The 20,477-nt window shown below is 56.5% G+C and overlaps 10 protein-coding genes across 10 annotated transcripts; 4 read left to right on the forward strand and 6 right to left on the reverse strand.

Annotated features, from left to right (window-relative positions):
• Positions 1–36: 36 nt before the first annotated feature.
• Positions 37–1,515, reverse strand: BDY17DRAFT_243508 (Alpha/Beta hydrolase protein; the record flags this gene model as incomplete). The annotated part of the gene is made up of 1 exon (XM_033730442.1): positions 37–1,515. One exon carries the CDS (start codon positions 1,513–1,515, stop codon positions 37–39), a length of 1,479 nt encoding a protein of 492 aa, XP_033594458.1.
• Positions 1,516–2,787: 1,272 nt separating this feature from the next.
• BDY17DRAFT_320402 (uncharacterized protein) lies at positions 2,788–3,168 on the forward strand (the record flags this gene model as incomplete). Its single annotated transcript, XM_033736442.1, has 1 exon — positions 2,788–3,168. One exon carries the CDS (start codon positions 2,788–2,790, stop codon positions 3,166–3,168), a length of 381 nt encoding a protein of 126 aa, XP_033594459.1.
• Positions 3,169–3,385: 217 nt separating this feature from the next.
• Positions 3,386–4,620, reverse strand: BDY17DRAFT_320403 (uncharacterized protein; the record flags this gene model as incomplete). Its single annotated transcript, XM_033736443.1, has 5 exons — positions 3,386–3,991; positions 4,046–4,135; positions 4,187–4,343; positions 4,396–4,531; positions 4,605–4,620. The coding sequence occupies 5 exons, from the start codon at positions 4,618–4,620 to the stop codon at positions 3,386–3,388; spliced, it is 1,005 nt and encodes a 334-aa protein (XP_033594460.1).
• A 403-nt stretch (positions 4,621–5,023) lies between these two features.
• On the forward strand, positions 5,024–8,035 carry BDY17DRAFT_320404 (uncharacterized protein; the record flags this gene model as incomplete). Its single annotated transcript, XM_033736444.1, has 1 exon — positions 5,024–8,035. One exon carries the CDS (start codon positions 5,024–5,026, stop codon positions 8,033–8,035), a length of 3,012 nt encoding a protein of 1,003 aa, XP_033594461.1.
• Positions 8,036–8,068: 33 nt separating this feature from the next.
• BDY17DRAFT_20354 (acyl-CoA N-acyltransferase) lies at positions 8,069–9,040 on the reverse strand. Its single transcript, XM_033730128.1, has 3 exons — positions 8,794–9,040; positions 8,428–8,731; positions 8,069–8,371 (listed from the first exon to the last, which is right to left on the reverse strand). The coding sequence occupies exons 1-3, from the start codon at positions 8,887–8,889 to the stop codon at positions 8,103–8,105; spliced, it is 669 nt and encodes a 222-aa protein (XP_033594462.1). The 5' UTR covers positions 8,890–9,040; the 3' UTR covers positions 8,069–8,102.
• A 178-nt stretch (positions 9,041–9,218) lies between these two features.
• On the reverse strand, positions 9,219–10,272 carry BDY17DRAFT_320406 (uncharacterized protein; the record flags this gene model as incomplete). The annotated part of the gene is made up of 4 exons (XM_033736445.1): positions 9,219–9,533; positions 9,593–9,639; positions 9,695–10,138; positions 10,200–10,272. The coding sequence occupies 4 exons, from the start codon at positions 10,270–10,272 to the stop codon at positions 9,219–9,221; spliced, it is 879 nt and encodes a 292-aa protein (XP_033594463.1).
• Positions 10,273–10,331: 59 nt separating this feature from the next.
• On the reverse strand, positions 10,332–12,459 carry BDY17DRAFT_289900 (uncharacterized protein). The gene has a single exon (XM_033732418.1). The coding sequence runs from the start codon at positions 12,340–12,342 to the stop codon at positions 10,651–10,653; it is 1,692 nt and encodes a 563-aa protein (XP_033594464.1). The 5' UTR covers positions 12,343–12,459; the 3' UTR covers positions 10,332–10,650.
• A 1,079-nt stretch (positions 12,460–13,538) lies between these two features.
• On the forward strand, positions 13,539–17,318 carry BDY17DRAFT_243809 (SNF2 family N-terminal domain-containing protein; the record flags this gene model as incomplete). The annotated part of the gene is made up of 2 exons (XM_033730470.1): positions 13,539–14,303; positions 14,352–17,318. 2 exons carry the CDS (start codon positions 13,539–13,541, stop codon positions 17,316–17,318), a joined length of 3,732 nt encoding a protein of 1,243 aa, XP_033594465.1.
• Positions 17,319–17,497: 179 nt separating this feature from the next.
• On the reverse strand, positions 17,498–18,459 carry BDY17DRAFT_20404 (uncharacterized protein). The gene has a single exon (XM_033730129.1). The coding sequence runs from the start codon at positions 18,365–18,367 to the stop codon at positions 17,678–17,680; it is 690 nt and encodes a 229-aa protein (XP_033594466.1). The 5' UTR covers positions 18,368–18,459; the 3' UTR covers positions 17,498–17,677.
• Positions 18,460–19,046: 587 nt separating this feature from the next.
• BDY17DRAFT_320409 (uncharacterized protein) lies at positions 19,047–20,151 on the forward strand (the record flags this gene model as incomplete). Its single annotated transcript, XM_033736446.1, has 4 exons — positions 19,047–19,067; positions 19,178–19,205; positions 19,361–19,632; positions 19,708–20,151. 4 exons carry the CDS (start codon positions 19,047–19,049, stop codon positions 20,149–20,151), a joined length of 765 nt encoding a protein of 254 aa, XP_033594467.1.
• Between the last annotated feature and the right edge of the window lie 326 nt (positions 20,152–20,477).

Consider the following 20,477-nt stretch of genomic DNA (forward strand, 5'->3'; position numbering starts at 1 on the left):
TCTTCAAAAACCTCAATTCGGTGTGAGAGCCTCAGGCTATAGAGTCGACCGCGATGTGGCGGACCTTTGAGTACTTGCGAAACCCTTCATCCGTCGCTCCCTCGCCTCTCTAGCCAAAGTTCTAGCTCTTTCGAAAGCGACCTTGCTGATTTCGTCCAGGGCAATCGGCTCTTCTACCCCTGTTTTGGCGTAGATGTACGTGCCTCGAGTCTCCGCCGTGTCGGGTTCTTCAACACACCGTCTACAGAAGTCGCCGCAGCTCTTCATGCAACTGCTTGCTGTTGGTAGAGACGTCAAGAGCATAGAGAAGACGTGCGGCATCGCCTCGTACTCTTCGAAATCAACCTTCACGCCTTGGGATGCTGCCCTGGTCGCCACGACTGCGATTTCGTCTCGCAAGCACTCCTGCCCCGTAGATAGCCACATCGGGGGTGCATTTGCCCAGCTCTCCGCCACCATGGGAGAGACGAGGGGATGGTTCAGGAGGCTGAGATCGCAGAACAAGTCACCTCGTGGCGGCTGTGCAGGCCAGATCGCGTCTTTGGTGATCAGCTTGCTCGCATCGTCGTCATGCGGCTCTGGAAGATAGTCGTATTGTAGATTCTCAACGATCGATGGCATCGAGCGGCTGATGTCGAACCATCCTGAGTTGGCAAATGCTCCAGCGGGTAGCGGTACCTCGACATCTTGACCATGGAATCGGACCGTGGCATTGTTAGGGGAGCGGTTGATTTGCAATATGAGTTGCAGCAAGGCAAATGTTAGATTGCCACCCGCGCTATCACCCCCGAAGACGATGTTGCTAGCCGGTACGGCCTCGTGCATTGAGTCTGCTGGCGGGTATAGCAGACTCAAGTAGACGAGCAAAGCATCGAGGAGCTGGCCGGGGAAGGCGGTTTGCGGTGCGAGTCGGTATCGCACACTGCACACTCGCCCCCGGCTCTCTTTGGCGAGTCTACTACACGCCAAACGATGTGTTGAGGGATCGCAGAGGTAGTATGCACCGCCGTGGAAGTAGAGTATTGTCGTTTCGCTCGTCCTGGTCTTCTCGCTCATCAATCGCTCGTACTTCTCCGCCTCTGGGATGTCGGGTGGCCTTTCGTCCTTGCCGGCATCGGGTCGGTATCCCGTCCATTCGACCTCGACGTCGACCAGATCCGGCTTTGTGTCAGACAGACTGTCGGCGTCCGATGGCTTCATATCGTCTATCGCCTTGAACACCGCCTGCCGAACACTCTCCTGATCGGAACTTGGCGCAGAAATCTTCTCAGTTGCCACCCAAGTCCGTCCTTTGACACCCGGATCTTTGAGAGTTGTCGCTTGGATTGCGCTGATCGGCTTCGGTTTCGAGGGATTCCCTGTCATCATGTTACGGAGCACCGACACCGTGAGCTCGGTCCTGAGATCCCATTTGGATGAGGTTGGCGTCCTGCCCAACGAATGCCACATCGCCGTGTTCGCAAGCGATGGCAGCTGCGGCGCAAGGAACTTGAAAACACCCCATGGATTGTCCATGATGCGACGTCGGCGGGACTTGAGTGTATCTCAGAAGACGATGTAGATGGCTGCCCTCGTATGGAAAGATTGTCGAGCTACATTGGACTAGCGGGAGGCGAACGGCCAAGGTGGCAACCAGCGACCAAATTCCTTCGGCATTTCTCGAGATGATGCAATGACTTTCTTGAATCGAGAATGCCCCGAACGTCGTGTATCATATTATGTATTTCCGAGACAATTGGGCGGTCTCGCCGCACAGATAATAAGATGATCATTAGTTCTTTGCCTGGTGAACGCATCATCCGCAACCAGCAGTCAATACTAACTCCTGACGAATCACCGAGGTGCAGATTTAAAAAATAGCCATGTAACCAGTGTTGGGCTAGGTGCCGACAAGATTCAGTGCCGCGCGACAACGATGAAGACGCGTGCTGGTACACAAGGGGAGGCACCGACGGCTCGTGTCTTCTGCTAAGAATCAGACTGACAGCATGCGACGATTTGTGCAACGCACAGTTCACCAACTCATACTATGGAGGCAGGAGAGCAATAGGGAAGACGATGAACTTGGGTTTCGTAGGACGCCTGAGGAAGGTCAATTGAGTACGCATCTTTGAGCTTGCTGAAATGCCGTTTACGGAGGCGGTAGTTCGGTTGTCGCTGACAAGGCTCTGTCACGATGGAAAGCGGCCCTTGGGTGGTGCGCCGGGATTCCATTGGTTGGATGAATAGTAAACCAATCACGGGTGACATCAGCAGTAGACAAGCACGCGATGTGCAGTAAACGAATTGCACAATTCGAAGGTCAGATTCTAGTCGCGCCTTCGGAACCAATGAGCTTCCAGCGAATGGAAAGTCAACCAGAACCGCTCCCCGGTTAGCTACGCCACCCAATGCATGTAGCTTCGTATTCCTACCGCCTCGGCTTGAATGCAGCTTAGATGCGCGACTTTTAGTGATTTGCCGCTGCGTCATTAGCCCGTTCAGGTATGTGCCGTCGAGCTGCCTATCTTCTGAGCGCTGGATCTCCCTCGCGTCCGCGTCGCCTCTGCGTCACATCCACGTAAGCCAGTCACGAGCGCTACTCTGTCAACTGTGTGCTCCCGAAATTCCCCTTCGTGCCGTCCACGTGCCTCATCTGTGGACTGTGATTAGCTGACACGGCGATCCGGCGATGAATACATCCCGACGATGTGTTGTATAGCGTGTCTATATAATCCGTAGCCTTGCCAAGCATCCTTGCATCACTCTGCTTCGCATCCATATCAACACCTCCCACCTGACCCGAATATGTCTTCCCACGCCCAGCAGCAGGACGCGTCGGCATACCAGAGCAACGTTGCCAACTCGACCAAAGACAACGACTCCACCGCCCCCCTTGTCCACGACGCAGCTGGGACCGAATCCAACACTGACGGGAAGCGGAGAAGCTGGCTCTCCAAAATGACACACCACCATCATCATGATAAAGGCGAGGAGAAGACGAGGAAGTCGTCCATTTCGGACTCGGGTCCATACGTATTCGCCTTTGATCCGAAGCAGGGCAAGGAGGTCCTTGTAAAGAACCCGCATTGGCCGAATGAAGATTCTTGGAAGCGAGAGGACGGCGAATGGGCCATGGGGTCAATGATGGGGGCGCAGGGCAAAGATTTCGGAGGCACCGTGGGATAGAGCGTTTATCTCGGTAATGGCATATGAACGCGACTGTGGTTTTGGCTTGCGCCGGGTATCTCTGTGGGTGGGGACAGCTATGTAAATGCACGACAACTGCCTTGCTATGAATGTTTCTCAGCAGCGAGACGTCCACTGTCCATCAACGTGTGGTAATGATGCAGGCACTGTACTGAGGCGCCTCTTTGGCGTTCCTTTGATCGAGAACGGTCAAGGCTCAGTCGTCCTTCGTGGCCGCAGCCTTCCTGCCCTTGCGCTTTTGCGGTTTGGCATCGGGAATGGTGTTCTCCGTCGCGTTGTCGTTGTTCGCGGTTTGGTTGGCGACTTTCTTCCCCTTCTTGCCCTTCTTGGTCATCGCTGGCGCTTCCTCCGCATCAGGCACATCGTAAAGATCGGGTTCGACGGCAGCTTCTGGCTTCGGCTTCCTGTTGCTCGCCCTTCTCGCAGCCGGAGAAGAAGCGGAAGCGGTCTCGGAGTCGTCAAGGATGGCGGTCGAACGCTTCGACTTCTTGCCCCTCTTCGCCGGCAGCGCCTCTTGGTCGGAGTCGTTGGCATCCTCGTTCTTCACTTTCGTGCGTCCCTTAGTCTTCCGCTTTGGCGCCGCTTCGGCCTCCTCCTCACTTCCGCCCTCTTCCTTGACAACGTCCTCGGTCTTCGCTTTCGCCCTTCCTCTGCCCCTCTTCGGAGCTGGCTCGGCCTCTTGTCCGTCTTCCTCCTTGATGGCGCGAGCACGCTTCTTTGTCGCCTGCTTCTTGGCGGGAGACGATTCGGTCGGAGGGTCTTCGATTTCCGTCAGAGGGTCTTCATCACTCGCATTCTCCAACTGATCGAAGTCAGCGACAGCGAACACGATGTTAGGGGGGGAGTGATAACAGACCTCCTCCTCTTCTTTCTTCTGTTTCGCCGATTTCTTCAGAAACATGCCTTGCATGGGCTTGTCTGGGTTGTATCGATTCACCTCAACATCCTGAGATGCTGATCAGCAAGTGAAGTTAAGGTCGTCCTGGTCCAGCCTTACCCCATTCCAGTCCTCATCGTCGACATGCACTTGGGCGAGGGCGCGCCGGACTTTCTCCTGCGCCTTGGGTGGGAGCTCTTCGAAGCCGTCGATGAGCTCAGGATTCCCTTCGGACGTCTCATTCCAGTTGGAGAGCACTTTCGGTGTGACGCATCCCCTGCAGTGAGGTCAGGGGTGGATACTCAGGCGCCAGATGTATCAACGCTTACCAGTGTCTCCATTTCATCGTCGTGTTTCCTTGGATGGTGACTTGAGTGCCTTGCCGAATCTCGCCTTTCTGGATTTTGATTCCTTCCTTTTTGCAGTGGGTAGCTGAGCAGCCAGCACGGCCACCTTGAGAGATCTCTGCATTGGTATGGGATCAGAACGCTGACTGTGGGTCATGGCGAACGAACGTTGCTGCTGAATGATTGCTTACCGACGCGGTACGACATGCTGAGAGCGTTTGACGTCAATCAAGGCTTGCTGCGAGGCCGGATCTCGGTCGAAAGTGAGCTGAAAGCTGCAATTAGAAAAGAGTGTAGAAGGAGAGATTGCAAAGCGGGCGAGGACAAAGTGCGAGAGAGGGTGGCAGGGTTGTTAGAGGGAAGGATGGGTGAAGTAGAGTGAGTGTATGTGAGGTTAAGGCAGCAAGCCAATCCATTCACGAACGCGACTCAGCGTCAGGCAGCAAATCGCGAACGCCACACGCTTCGGCGCAACGCCACACTTTTTTCCCGCTTCACCTCACTTTAGCGTCGACATCACTTACCTCATGACTTTTTGGCGATTTGCCTCCGTTCTCGACCACTCTCTCTCTTTGCTCTGCCACGTCGCGTGAAATGGTAAGGAGACTTCATGCGACCATGTCTGCAGCGGCGGAGATGGCAGAGCGCGCTGCAACGAGCGTTCCGCGCTGCCACCATCCGGCCATGCCCACTTCTTAGCCCGCTGGCCCCCGTGGTTCGACACTTCCCTCATGCTGGTGACGCGGCGACTCGGAGCTGTGACTATTCCAGCTCCACGAAGATCTGGCCTTCCACCCCATCAACCGGTGGTGTCGAGCCACACGGTCTGGCCTCATGGCTCCGCCTTTTGAACCACCAACTGCCGCCCCCTCTACCAGGCGGCAAACAGACTGGACATCGCAGTACAGTTGACTCCCACGAGATTGCTCGCATTATTCTGGAATCGCAAAAGGAGGCTGCGGCCGGCGAGAAAGTCGATCTCCTCTTTCACTTGGGCATGATTGAAAATCGGTGGCAGACTGTCATCTGGTTGGTCAAACATCTCATTGAGGAGTTTGCACCGCCACTATCGACCCCTCCTCGTCTTGAGTCGGTCTTGTGCCAGTCCACGGCCGAAGCGTCACTCGACGACATGACCGCCGATTCAGCCTCAGCACTGGCCCTCGTCTCGGCGCCGCGCACCCGACAGTCGCTGGACGAGCTCACCGGGGGTTTGGTACCTGAGAACCTCGGCCGAGATAAGTTGTTAAGGCACGACATAGTCGGATCAATCTGGAGAAGTCTGGGAATGATGACCATCGCGTGCGCAGATGGCGAAATGAGACCCGAAATCCTGGAGATCATTGCATATCTACATCACATGGAAATTGTCCCGGAGTCAATCTATCGTCAGCGGCCTTCTTCCGATCCAACAGTCTTACAGCAGCCTCCAATGCTCAATCTCCTTTCGTCGCGGATCCTAACCTCGCTGTCCGATGCTGCCTGGAGGGGTCGTGAGAAGCTGGTCGCCGACGCGGCTCTCGCAAGCGATGGTCAGCACGTGTCTCTCCAGCCGGACACACCCGGCATCGTGTACCGCAAAGATGCAGCTGCCCCACGGACTGAGGTTTGGCTTGAGCTCATTCTTTGGGCTTGCCTGCGCGGCGGCTGGATTGCAGAGGGTGCTGCTATATTACTGGCTCTCCACCGGGAGCCTGGTGCTCAAGAGTGGAGGCCGGTATCGTGGAGCTCGCTCATTGACGCAGCGGGGCATGGCCAGGGTCGGGAGGAGCTTGAGTACGTGTCGAACACAGGCAAGGCCTTGAAGACACCTGATCGGCTGCAAGACTCAAGTCATACAGTCCACAAGACCGTCAGCAGCGAAGTTGTAGACGCTTATGTGCACGCCTTGCTGATCACCGTGCGTCAAGGAGTCGGCGAGAGAGGCGTGCCCCCGAAAGACGTTCTCCGCCACCTCACTACACTCCGAGACTTCCTGGTACGTTCGAACCTGGGTCTTCAATCGGGATCATGGGACGCCGTCATTCTCCGCTACTTCGACGCACAGGAGACGATCGTCAATCAGAGTCACAACTTGGAGATATTGATCAACCTATCTCCCAGTCTCGGGGAAGAGCTTCGCCCGCAGAGCTTAGAAAATTTGCCAGCCTACGTCCTCGATGGAAGCGCTGCGGCCCTTGGGCTCTTTCACCGGGCTCTTCAATCGCGGATTAAACACGGGGATATCAGAGCGGCGACAAGGTTCATTCATCGCCTTCAGGATCTAGCCGACAAGAACAAGTATCGCGCGATTGTTGACTTCTTCCAGCGCGCCAGTGGGCAGCAGAACGATTTTGACGCGCCCCCTGCGGACACCTTTACCAGCAATTTTCCGGGAATCGAATATCCAATGTTCACCCTTCAGATTCCCCCTATCATCCTCGGGTCGCTCATGGAACTCGTTCTTGATGCCAGGTCCTACAGTCTCGCCCAGTGGCTTGTCTACAGCGATGAGGTTGACGGACCGCTCCTGCCGCCACATCACTATGGACACCCGGCAATCCTGCCTGCTTTGGTACGATTAGCCACCGAAACGAAAGACGGCAAGCTGTTGGCATTGCTCACCAGTGCTTCAAGCAAGCATGCAGCAAAAGATGAATGGACTCCGCCAGGCGGCGTGCTACGGTCTCTGCTTGTGAGTCAACTCAATTTGCAGCGCTGGGATGCCGCAGAGCGGACCTTGAGGCATCTGAACGAGTCCTTGCACACGCGTTGGAGCATTATCAATCTGGCACATGTGATCCGGGTCATGCTGATTCACGCCGCCGATGCTGAGCACGGAAAGGAAGATGCTCAGCAAAACCTGGACCGAGCCAAACAGATTCTGTCCGGCATGGTCACGGGCGAGTACGGCAAAATCGGCAAACTTCGAAAGACAGTCCCCGGACCGCGGCGCGGACAAGGCGCGATCACCATGCTCCTTGCCATCCTCTCGTTACAAGGTCGAGGCTGGGCGGATTACTGCAGGGGCTTGCAGCATCTCGGTGGTGTACACACGATAGACCTCAATGCCGAAGTGTTCAACGTGGTGCTCGAAGGGATAGTCCACGCGTATGGAAGCAGTGCGGGCCAGCGACTACTCGACTTACTGGGACCTTCAGAAGGGGATCGCTTGTTGCAGATGGGAAAGAGACAGCCTAAGCACGAGCTTGGGGAGCTTCACATGCCCCGTTTTCGATCGGCAAGCTTTGATCGTGCACCGCGTGCTAGAAGGGCACTCAAATTCCCCGGACAATTCGGCCAGCCAATCGTCATTTACGGCGGAGTGGGATGCGATATCATGACAATCCGCATCGTCCTTGACAAGGCTTTGGGAGATCTTGAGCAACGCTCACGATCGGGAGGGAAATCTCGGGACAACATCAATAGTGCGGTCAGTGAGGTGACCACTTGGGCAAGCAGACGCTTGTACGCTTTGCAAATGACGGCTGGAGACGTTCGAGAGGAGTTGCATCAGACTCTAGCCAAGTACCACCTCGGCGATGAGCGAGCGCAGCGAAGCGATTTTGTCGAAGATTACAGCGGTGCATTGCGGATGGAATCTTCGGACTCGACTGTCCCAGCTTCCTGGACGGCAAGCTAGAAGGAGTTGTTGGTTGGAATGGGCTCTGTAACATTGAGCGAAAGCAGTTCGAATCCTCGAAGCAGCCTCAGTCTCGATTTTGCGGCTGGCGGATCATCCAGACCCGCTTGGCTGATTCAGGATCATACGGTTGAGTCCATCCGAATTGCTGCATATCAGCCATGATGACGTCCTTTTCGACGAAGCCAAAACGCTTGTACAAAGCCAGGCCGGTCGGAGTCGCTTCCAGGCACATCAACACTCCGTGCTTGTCCGCTTGCTCAACGCCCCAGCTCAACAGTCGACTCCCTGCGCCTCGTCGATGGAAGTCGGGATTTGTGACGAGAAAGTCGAGTTCTGCCATGCGATCAGCTTCACCAAGCTTGTCAGAGTAGTGTATAGTACTAGCATACTAATGTACGGCTTTCCCGCCAGCCATTCCTTCTTCCACTTCTGCAGATTGAGGCTGAAGAACCGTCGAAGCTCCCAATTGCCATCGATAGGCCAGCCTGCCGGAGGTCCACCGCTGGGATCGACGGGTTTGTGGTTGTGTGCTGCCACCGGGTCGAGAGCGAAGGACCACTCCGACACGGCGGTCATCTCGCCAGTGTCCTCGTCCACCGCTTTGAGGATACGGTTATTCGCATCGCGCAGGCTTTCCCGTTTCTCTGATTCATAGAAGGCGTAGAGATCTTCTGTGTAGCCTCTCGGCCATAGCTAGAATGGTGAATCGGTGTCAGGTACGTGGTCGTGGTGGGATAATCTGACGCTGCACTTGCCATCGGGATTCTTGGATGAGATCGGAAGGCTTCCAGTTCGATGCGAACGAACTGTGGAATGTCCTGCTCTTCCAACGGCAAAATCTTGAAACCCATGTTGGACGAATCTGCGGGTTGGCTCAATCAATGTATGTTGCTACGAGTTCGAATACGTTCATGTGCAAGGCCTTGGACTTTTCTATTCGGATCGGATGAAGAGTCATACGGTGGAGAAAAGTCTTGAGTCAATGCTCCCAAAGAGGAAGTTGAACAACACGGGGTGCGTCACAAATATTTCCCGTACAACTCGAATGGGCTGAAGAATATTATTTGGATGTAGCGGCGAAGATGGATCCCAATGTGTTGCGTGTGTTTTGCTGTGACTGCACATTATGCAGTCGGGATGCCAATCAAATCTGTCTAATTCTCAGGCATCGCTCAGATGCTCAATAGGTGCCGTTCAAAATGCCTATGCGACCACCATCCATGACCTGGATGTTGCCATTGATATATGCACCAGCAGCCGATGCCAAGTAGATCAGCGCACCCGCCATATCGCCCGTCCTGCCCAGGCGCTGTCCAGGGATGAAGCTCGTCTCATACGCCCCGTCCTCTGTAGGATCCTTGCCAGTATCACCGCCCTGGGCAATCAGTCCCGCCGCCAGCTCGGAAGGAAACAAGCCAGGTGCTATCCCGTTCACCCGGATGTTGTACGAAGCCAGGACGCCCGACAGGTGTTTGATCAGGTGTGTTGTCGCAGCCTGGACTCATTGTCAGTATGCCATATGTTAGGCTCCAACGTACTTCTTGCATCACCCACCTTCGTAGCCGGATAACAGCCAAAATTCTTCGGTACACGTAGATAGCCTGAATGAGTATGTTAGTCCAACCACGGGATGTGTATGCACGCGGGGATACGCACCAGCAATGGAGCTCGTGACAACCACCTGGCTCATTCTCCCGGGCGCATTGCCCTTCTTGTTGCCGGCATCGAGAAGCTCGAGAAATGCAAAGGTGGTGAATGGAACAGAGACGGAATTGATGGCAAAGCCGTCCACCCAATCCTCCGTCTTCTGCTCGAGGGCCTTCTTGCGGTACTCCTGCAGCGACACCTTGGTCGGGTCGAGGCCGACGGGCGGCGGCATATTGCCCGAGTTGCAGCAGAGCAGGTTGATGAAGCCGGCATCCTTTTGGATCTGGTCTGCTGCTTGCAGCAAGGACTCTTTGGACGTAACATCGCCCACAATGGGGATGATGTTGGGCGAGAGTTTGGCGGCCTCGTCGAGCTTCTCCTTGCGTCTGCCAATGATGTATACTTTTGCAGCGCCGTTATGGGCAAACGCCTTTGTCATCATCAACCCAATGCCTGTGCATTACTCGCCGTCAGTTCAACGCTTGTAGCTGAGGGACTTGAAGTGAACTCTCACCCGTGCCACCGCCAGTGATGACCACCACCATCCCCTCCACGCTGAACAGCTTCTTTGGGTCTGTCTCTTCCATGCTGGCGATTATTCAGTCAAGCGAAAGAAATGTGTTTAGGATACGATTGGCAATGAATGGTAACGGAGGAAGCGTAGAGGTCGCAAACTGCCGGGACGGCCGTGCAGCCTCTCCACAACCTTGTCTCAACGTCGATGACGAATTCACGGAGTTTAGGAGAACATGCACACCTCCGGGGTCATTGGAATATTCATTAAGATGACAAAACGCACATGCAAAGAGGCTAACCTCCGCGCCATCAGCGGAAGTGATTCGCTTCAGCGAGCAGGGATTGCTTCAAACGCGATCCCTATCGTAACAACGTCTAGCAAGACCTTCCCCAGAGCCTCTCATTCCCAACGCCACGCTTACGTCAAGATGCTGAACAAAGACATTCTATCACGCCGAAGCCGCTGGTGGGTCTGCTTCCCTCGTCCTCTTTCCCTGGTAGTCTACCACCCTTCTCTGCCGATGCAGTTGCGCCATCTTCCATTTCACGTAGAGGGTAACGCAATCCTTCAGCACCACGAACAAACACCCGCCAATCAAGCTTCTGCCCCACTTCTGTTGCAGCAAGCCTTTGCTCACCATCCTTCCTCGTGGCCCGCCGAGCGCGGCCGTGGTCCATGAGCGGGGGAGAGCAAGCCTAAGGAGTTCCCCTGAAATGCCGGCGATGGTGGGGAAGGCGATGGCGCCGAGCACCGTTTCTGCTACCGCCGTCGGGGAGAAGGAGAGGCGTCGTTCCGCCCCGGCCACGTGGTGATGGTGCTCCGCCTGTGCGGCTGGGCCGGCGCCGTCTGCGTTTGGGGCTTCGAGACCTGGCTCGCCATCCTGCGGTGCATTAAGTGGAGGGTTTGCCTGTACTGCTGGTTCGGGGGCTCGCGGCAGGCCCTCGTCTCCACGAACCTGTATTGGAGGAGCCTCGTTAGCACCACCTGCCACCCTCCGCTGCGCATCGTCTTCGTCATCAGAGTCCTCCTCCCAATCTTCCCATATGCCCCCATCGATCCTCACTTCAAAGATATTTCCATCTTCACCCCCGGCGTTCTCCAGATCCGGGTCGGCGTTCGCCAGCCCCTCTGCCTCTCCTTCTCGCACACGAGGCTGAATCTCCTTCAGCCACTTCCTTTCCTTGTCGGCCCACACCCTCTCATAGTACGCGTTGTAGGCCGCGCGAAGGTAGGGCAGCAGGGCAAAGGCCAAGCTTGCCGAGGGCGGCCACTGGCCGAACTCTATTGAGTCTTGAGGGGTGGGAGTCTGGGTGGCGAAGAAAAGGATTGGTAGTACGGGCAGGATGGAGTCGGCCAGCGTCGTTCGTGAGAGAGTGAGCACGGGAAAGATGAGCGGCAGGCCGATGAAGAGACGCCAGTGCGCTAGATGGTCTGCGGTGACGGCTAGAATGTGGTCTCCAAGTTCGCGCGCTGTAGCGTTGTCGAATTCGAGTGGCAGACGGGTGGTGGAGGAGATGAGTGGGTAGAGGATGCGAAAGCCATCTTCCGCCCCAAAGACGGCGTACGTGGAATGGATGCCGAACAGCATGCTGCTGTTGTAGAACATGCTGCCCAACACAGCGAGAGCGCCGGGCGTGGTGACCTTTGCGCCGAGTCTTGTCAGGACCCTCACCCCGTCCACCACGTAGTCTCGCGGTCTTGCCAGTCGAATCTCGCTCTTACACTGTGGACACTCGATCTTGGGGGAAGCCATGCCGCGCTGTGCACCCCGATTGTTCGGCGCCTCCAGGTCGGCTATCCAATCCAGGAGGCATTCTTCGTGGGCGACAAGCGCACAAGGGCACGGATCTCGCCATGGCGACGTGTCAGCCTCGTCCTCGGTGGAATCTGCGAAACATATCCAACATTTCTTGACCGTCGGGTCGGCATCTTTGTCAACGGCTGGAGGTTGTGCGTGTTCCTCTTGTTGCTGTTGCTCAGCGTCCCGCTCTTGCTGTATGCCATTGGAAAATAGCGGCTGCGTGTCTTCCGAACGAGTGTGCGCGGGGAACGTGGAGGCGTGAGTGGAGGCTTGGTTGGGGGAGGTCTGTTCGGGAGACGAGCGCCTTTGAGAAGGCTGGCGCCGCGGCAGACTCTCCATCGTCCTTTGAGAGATCGTACTGATTCAAGGTAGCAGCTAGTCGTCCATGTTGATGAACCTGACCACACGCTGTGGGAAGAGAAGGTAAGACCGCTGCAGTCGTGTTTCCGAGATGCTAAAGACTACTGTATTGAAAGCAGCGAGCTGTTTGTCCGCACGTCATTCGTGATCGGAGTCTTCGGCTCGGCCCGCACCCGATCGCATCTTTACGCGCTCGCGCACAACGTTGAACTCTCACTCATGTAGCAATTGCCAGAGTGCCACGATTCGCCACTGTCAGCCTCAGGAGATTGTCAGTTGTCAGATGGCGAAAGCCACCTTCCAATGGCAGTCCTTCTCGTCACTCAAACACCGGAAACGGGAAACGGGAACGGAAACGGAACCAGCTGTTTGGCTTCAGCACGGAATGCACCGCACCTTGATTGATAATGCCCCATTCTGTCCGGATTACCACGCCGGACATACTGCCATCTCGTACGGAGCTCGTACGAGGGTGGATGAGAGACAGGAGATCATTGAGCCTCTACGGCGGTGACCTATATAGCATCCTCGCGCATATCTGTCATGGTCTCGTCAAATCTGCTCCCACACAGCTTCGCCTCGGCGTGTTTGGGCCATTTTCAAGGTGGAGAAGGCGATTGAGCGTCTAGCCCTGGGAAACAACGACCTCGACACTCTCATCCCAATCATCTCCAAGTCGATTCTGGATCCTGAGTATGGAGTGAAGTTCACTGAGAATGACAACGAGCTCCTGGGCATCAAGGTGAAGGGGCAGGACTTTTGGAGAGGGTTGATCTCGCCGTTAGTGACATCAGAATAGATAGTGGTTCATTGTGAGAGCAATACTACATCATGCAGCGAAAGGTACAGGACGAAGTTTCCCGTCGAGATGATCTGCACGGCCCGGGCCGAGCACGTGTGAATGTGGCGCTGTGAACGTCTCCAACGTCATTATCGTGCGGCGTTTGAAGATTCGCGAAGGCCAAAGCGAGTGCGCTGTGAAACAGAGCCTCACTTCTGCGCACCGCGCAAACCATCCATACCGCTGCTCTTCTGCTGCCTTTTCACTTCGCTGCCTGAAAGAGAGTGGGCTCCACCAGGGTTCAAGGTACAAGACTCCCAGTGAATCTTGACTCATCCCGCCACCGAGCCGTACATAATGCCGCCGGCCTACGCTTGAAATTCCTCTACGCACCATGGCGACTCCCATCGACCGCGTGAACACGAAAGATGAAGACGATGGCGTTCAAGGTGGCCTCCTAGAAGACGGGCACCGCACAGCGAATGCGGTGGCAATCACCGACTCTGATACTGCTGTCCTCGACAACGATGAGGCCACACAGCTTGCTGGCTTGGGTGCTGGGGTGCGCGATCAGGACGATCTAGAAAGAGACATTGGGCGGCAGGCCGATAAGCTCCTACTCGAGCAGGCGGAAGAGCGGGATCAAAAGCGGCTGAGCAAGGCGCAGACGGATAAGGATCGCTTGCTTGGACAGATCCGGAGACTCGAGCAAAAGCTGACCGAGTTCGGCAACCATGCGACCAAGAACAAGTATCGTGCGGAGATTGAGCACTACAATGCTTTGGTTGCCACTCTCGATACCGACCTCGAGCAGATACAGAAGCGTATCAACGAGCGACATGCAGCGGCCGGCGGTCACGATGGAGACGCTGCCGCGGATGAAGATGCCGCGAACAAACGAATGCCCGGCGAGAGTCAGCGGGAATTTCTCATCCGGACCGGCAAGATCACCCCATTCTCCAAGATGGGCAGACAACTGTTGAAGACTTCATCCAGCCTAGGAGACGTGCTGTTGGATGCAGAAGAAGAGGAGGGTGGAGAAGTCGAAGAACAGAAGCAAGATGGGGCGAGCGAGCAGTCGGCGACACGAGAAGGTCCGATCTCGCATCGAAATCTTCGTGCGCCCGGTTTTGACCAGTCCGATTCTGCTACCACCAGCGTGGCCGGAGATACTGATGGTGACGCCGAGCTTGCGCGAAGGCTGCAGGAGGAAGAATATGTTTCTGGTAGGCCTGCGAAGCGGCGACGACTGCAGACACGAAGATCCATTCGCGCGCTGTCCGACGAGCCCAACGCGCCCTCCGATGGCTCGGATGCGTATGTCTCAGGCGAAGATCAAGCTGACGCCGCCGGGATTGATGAGTCTGTTGATGACGACGCAGACAGTGATTTGGAGCCCACACTCGCAACTACGCCGGGTATCAAACGCAGGGGCAAAAGCAGGGTGATGATCAGACCTTCGGCAGATGATGAGGATGACGATGCAGACGACCAAGAAGACCTAGCAGGCGTAGATGATGGCAATGAACAAGTGTATCAAGCACGTCTCAACAGCTGGGTGCGAAGACGCGGTGCCGCAAGATCGAAGTTTCAACAGCTCCAGGCACCCAATGGTCCGCAAGAAGCCGAACACGAAGACGGGGATGTGATCAACGAGCGCGACGGGACGCAGAAAGAGTGGCATCTACCCCATCCCAGTCGAACGGACACCGAGTTCGAAGGTGGCTTCCGCATCCCGGGAGATATCTATCCATCGCTCTTCGACTACCAAAAGACTGGGGTAAAGTGGCTGTGGGAGCTATACTCGCAACAAGTTGGCGGCATCATCGGCGATGAGATGGGCTTGGGCAAAACAATTCAGATCATTTCGTTCCTCGCTGGCCTGCACTACTCCGACAAGCTTACCAAACCGATCGTTGTGGTTTGCCCCGCGACGGTCATGAAGCAATGGGTCAACGAGTTTCATCGTTGGTGGCCTCCGCTTCGAGTGTCCATATTGCATTCTTCTGGAAGCGGGATGTTCGACATGAAAAGGGAGGCCAGGATCGAAGATGATCTTGAGATGACCGGGTATAGCCGTGGTAAGACCTTGAGTAAGGGACACAAATCAGCGAAGCGCATCATCGACAAAGTCCTCCACGACGGACATGTTCTGGTCACCACCTACTCCGGCCTGCAAACATATGCCGAGCTCCTCATACCGGTAGATTGGGAGTACGCAGTTCTCGATGAGGGCCACAAGATCCGGAACCCCAACACCGCCATCACCATCTACTGCAAAGAGCTCCGAACGCACAATCGCGTCATCCTTTCCGGGACGCCGATGCAGAACAACCTGCAAGAACTGTGGAGTCTGTTTGACTTCATCTTCCCCATGCGCCTCGGCACGTTGGTCAATTTTCGCAACCAATTCGAGATCCCGATCAAGCAGGGCGGGTATGCAAACGCCTCGAACCTTCAAGTGGAGACGGCAATGAAGTGCGCCGAGACGTTAAAAGACACGATTAGCCCATATCTTCTGCAGCGATTCAAAGTGGACGTTGCTGCAGACTTGCCCAAGAAGAGCGAGCGCGTACTCTTCTGCAGGCTGACCAAACTACAGCACGACGCCTACGAGTGGTTTCTCGAGAGCGAAGACATGAAAAGCATCCTCGCCGGCAAGCGGCAAGCGCTCTATGGCGTGGACATCTTACGCAAGATCTGTAACCATCCCGACCTGGTGGAGCACAAAACTCTGTCGAAGAAGGCCGGTTATGCGTACGGCATGGGCAGCAAATCGGGCAAGATGCAGGTTGTCAAGGCGTTGCTGGAGATTTGGAAGAAGCACGGCCATAAGACGTTGCTGTTTGCTCAGCATCGGATCATGCTGGACATCCTCGAGAAGTTCGTGCGAGAGATGGATGGCTTCAAATACCGACGCATGGATGGCAACACGTCCATCAAGGACCGGCAGGATCTGGTTGACGAATTCAACCGCGACCCCGATATCCATGTTTTCCTGCTCACCACCAAAGTCGGTGGATTGGGCGTCAATCTTACTGGGGCGGATCGCGTCATCATATACGACCCGGATTGGAATCCCTCCACGGATATGCAAGCAAGGGAGCGAGCATGGCGATTGGGTCAAAAGCGAGAGGTGGAAATCTATCGGCTGATGACCGCCGGGACAATCGAGGAGAAGATCTATCACCGACAAATCTTCAAGCAATTCCTCACAAATAAGATCCTGCGCGATCCAAAACAGCGGCAGACGTTTCAGCTGAGGGATCTGCACGATTTGTTCACGCTTGGCGACACTCTGGAGGGCGGGCAGACCGAGACCAGTAATATCTTCAAAGGCACAGAGGTCAATCTCGCTGCCCCAAGAGCCAACATGCAGGAGCAAGGCCTACCAACACCACCAGAAGATGAGAACGGCCAGCACGTTGGGGACATTACGGGTGTATCCCGGCAAGAAAGGTATCGCGGCGAGGATATGGCAGCCAGTGGCGATGCCGGGACAGATGACCCGGCGTCGGGCAAAGACGACCGTATGCTATCCTCCATCTTTGCCCGATCTGGGGTACACAGCGCTCTTGAGCACGATGCAATCATCAACGGTCGAAAGGCGGTTCGCGCGGATCCCGAAATGATTGCGCGTGAGGCGAGAAAGGTCGCTCGTCAGGCTGCGGCAGAGCTGCAGCGGGCGGGCGAGATCGCGCGCACCATCCCCGCCGGCGTGCCGACGTGGACTGGCGAGTTCGGCGTCGCGGGGCGACCGGATGACATGGCGCCGGGGTCTCGCCGTGGCGGCCGAGGGGGCGCTCGAGGTGGCAGTGCTCGAGGCGGTCCATCTTCCGCATCTGTCCTGGCGAACTTGCAAGCACGCCAGATGGGTGTGGTCTCCTCTCCCACTGCCTCATCCAGCAGGTCCAACACTCCGCTCTCCCGGCGCGAACGCGAGCAGCAGCCAAAGGGCAAGGACTTTCTTGTCCTCATCCGCGACTACCTGATGGCGCAGGGGGGCCAGGCGTACACGCAGATGTTGATTGATCACTTCAATCGCTTTTGCAAGACCGAGCAGAGGACGGCGGAGTTTAAGGAGATGTTGAAGACGATTGCGGTGTTGGAGAAGGGAGGGAGGGGTCGGGGAAAGTGGGTGTTGAGAGAGGAGTATACGCCGCGCGCTGCGTGAGCCCCATACAGCGAGTGAGAGAAATGCTAGGTAGGTCAATACACAGCATTGATGCCGCGTTTCCAAGCTCCCGCCACAGATTTATCAAATATGGTGTTGGAGCGTTTGGCACGATTGGAATCCGATGCATCGCCGGCCATGATGGTTCGCCACCGATTTCATTTGCTGGTCAGATGAGGCTGGCGGCTTTGATGAGTTTGCCACCAAATCTACAATGGCCAAAGTCGATTCGCACATGGCCCAACACGGTGAATGAGGAGCAAGGAAAGAGAGCGCGTCACTGAGCAAGGCTTTGCACGCATGTGTCAAGCTTACGCATCGTCAGGTGTGACCTGCTGCTGTCACCCAAGAGTCCCGCGTCAACACTGGAGAAGGATAGTATTGCGATCCACGGCACGCATGATCCGTGCCGCCTGGAATCCGTCATTGGCCGCTAAGAATAACGATGGATGATGGATATACGCGCAGCGGCGAACACGTCCTAAGACGGTAAATGCCCGGGGGGGATCATCGTGCCCACCTCCCCGCCCGCATGCAAGTTGGACTCGAGGCTGGATGGTGCCAACGTGATGTCGCGTGTGATCGCCCTCGATGGCCGCCTGGTTACACCGAAATCCAGACACAGAGAGATTGGAAGCTACCGTAGCATGGCTGGGAATCCTGGCACGCTCGTGGACGACGATTGGGCGTGGAAGACGGATGGGGATGGAAGCCGGGCTGGTGGCGATGATGGCAAATCCAATCGAGCTGGATATGATTGTCAAGCATTGGAAAACATGGAGATTGTGGTCTCGTGGCAACGCACATGACACAGCGTCTTGATGAGACATGTCGGCACGCGACATGCTCAGTCCACGCGTCACGAGAGGATGGTTGTGCGTGGAAAGGTCCATGTAAACGGGTGCCTTTCCTGGGCAGCCTCGGCAGCGTTTGATTAGGCAGGTGTTAGCTAAGTGATCAGCCAGACTAGCCATTATTATCAATACGAAAAGCGTATAGGTGACAAGAATAGACGGTGCTGCTGCTGCATTGTGGCAGGAGATGGACATGGAGTCAGCAGCAGAGCGCGGGCGGGAGATTTGTAATCATCTCTTCGGCAGCAGGCACACGCCGAAAGAGGAAAGAATCGTTTCCAGGTTTGGTTGGATTGCGGGCGGGTCCGTGCGGACTAGCGAGCGGCGGGCCTCGGGCCTGCAGTGGTGACGAGCTTGCCTGCCCATGACCTCTGTCTGCCCGCCCTTTTTCCTCCCGCCGTTACCCACACTACCCGCGCGCCGTACATAAGGTAGGGTAACGCTGCTGCTGAGTAAGACTCGCAAAAGACGACACACGCAACGCGTCCCCGTGCTGGCCCAGGTATGTTCGCCCTTCTTGCCCCCCCCTCTCCCGACCCATGGCCTTGCCACGCGCCACACCGATCGGCGCAGGAGGCGAGCGTCCTGCGAGAGATGGCTGGGCGGCTAATCACGCCTGCTTGGCTCGAATGCAGATTCTCGTAGAACCAACGACCGTCGCTTCTGGTGGCTGAGATTGCGCATAATCAGCCTCGCCCGCGCCCATCACCCTCCGCCGGACCACACCGGTCCGCTCCCCGTCCCGACTTGCGCATGGGTTGCCGGTCTGATTGATCTGACGTAAAACTCTGGCAGGCGAAGACCGACGCTTCCGCCACCCTCCCCAGGTGTCGAGCCCGTCCGCCCGCCCTCGCCCACTCGCCGCTTGCCCACCATGCAACACGCGCCCGCGCAGGTCAGTTTGCTTCCCCATCCATCCTCGCTGCCTCCTTCTGCTCGACGCGGCTATGTTTTGTCATCTGCCGCCACACATCTCCCCACGGGCACGCTGACGTTGACGGCCAGGAATCCCAAAGCAACAATCTCGAGATGAGTAAGTGACCAACGGCGCGCCATATTTAGTCATCATCAAGCCCGCGCTCGCATACCGCCAACTCCATCTCGCTCCTCCTCTCCTGCCCTCCTCTGGCGCTTCTGTCGCGCAAATGCACTTCCGCTCTTTCGCGACCATCGCTGATCCTCCTCCAGGCCTGCGCGAACACCTACTCTCCCACAGCGCCAGCGGCTCCGGCCCTCCTCCCTACCCTGCCTCCAGCGCGCCCCCACCGGGCTTGGAGCATCCCTACCAGCCCTCCGACTCCGCCAGTCCTCATGATCAGTACGACCCCAGTGCTGGAGCGCACCAAGCGTACGGCATGAGCGACCAGAGTGCCGGCGACGACGGTCTAAGCCCAGACGCGCGCAAGGGCAAACGAGAGCTGTCAACGAGCAAACGAGCGGCCCAGAATCGCGCTGCGCAGGTACGTACCCCGAAGCTGCCCTGGCAACAACGGTACCTGCTCTCACCCGTCCGCGCGAACTGACCTGTCGCGCAGCGCGCCTTCCGCCAACGCAAAGAAGGCTACATCAAGAAGCTCGAGGAGCAAGTGAAGGAGTTCCAGGCCATGGAGCAGAACTACCGCGCCTTGCAGAATGAGAACTACCAGCTCCGCGACTACATTGTGAACCTGCAATCCCGACTCCTAGACCAATCCGACATCCCGCCCGCCCCTCCCCACGTCACCCTTCCCTCCGCAGCACACCACGCGTCCAACGCCACCGATTCCCCCTCGACAGTCGAGCAGCAATTACGGCGAGAGATGCAGCATCAGCCGCCGCCCGAAGCGCCCATGCGACACGACGCGATGAGCCACCTGCAGGCCGCCGCCGCACAAGCGAGTGAGGCACGACCGTCCGATGCACCGTATGGACTGAGCGGCGAGCAGTCCAACAAGCGGGCAAAAGCCGGCGAAGACCCTATCAAGAGTGACGGAAAATGAGGGTCGTGGAGAGGTACAAACGGCGCACCAACGGTTGGAGGAGTACATGGAGTTTAACCGTGAAGCATGAGGTCACTCGCACATGCGAGGGGGGTCGTATGGTAATGTGCATGTAGATCGTTTCTTGGACACAAGTCACCTAGCCGTTCAATCCTAACGCCACTAGATCTTACATGTAGAGTATCCGTAGACGATCCCATCTGCCGCGCTCTCGCCGCTTCGACAATCGCTCCGGAGAAGGCCAATGCAGTGGAGACGTCAAAGCGTGCGGGTTGTCTTTCCTAATACAAATTTTGGTCCACATCCCGAACGACGCATGCTGACTG

Source organism: Neohortaea acidophila, assembly GCF_010093505.1.
Source record: "Neohortaea acidophila strain CBS 113389 unplaced genomic scaffold BDY17scaffold_1, whole genome shotgun sequence".
NCBI classification, from domain to species: domain Eukaryota; kingdom Fungi; phylum Ascomycota; class Dothideomycetes; order Mycosphaerellales; family Teratosphaeriaceae; genus Neohortaea; species Neohortaea acidophila.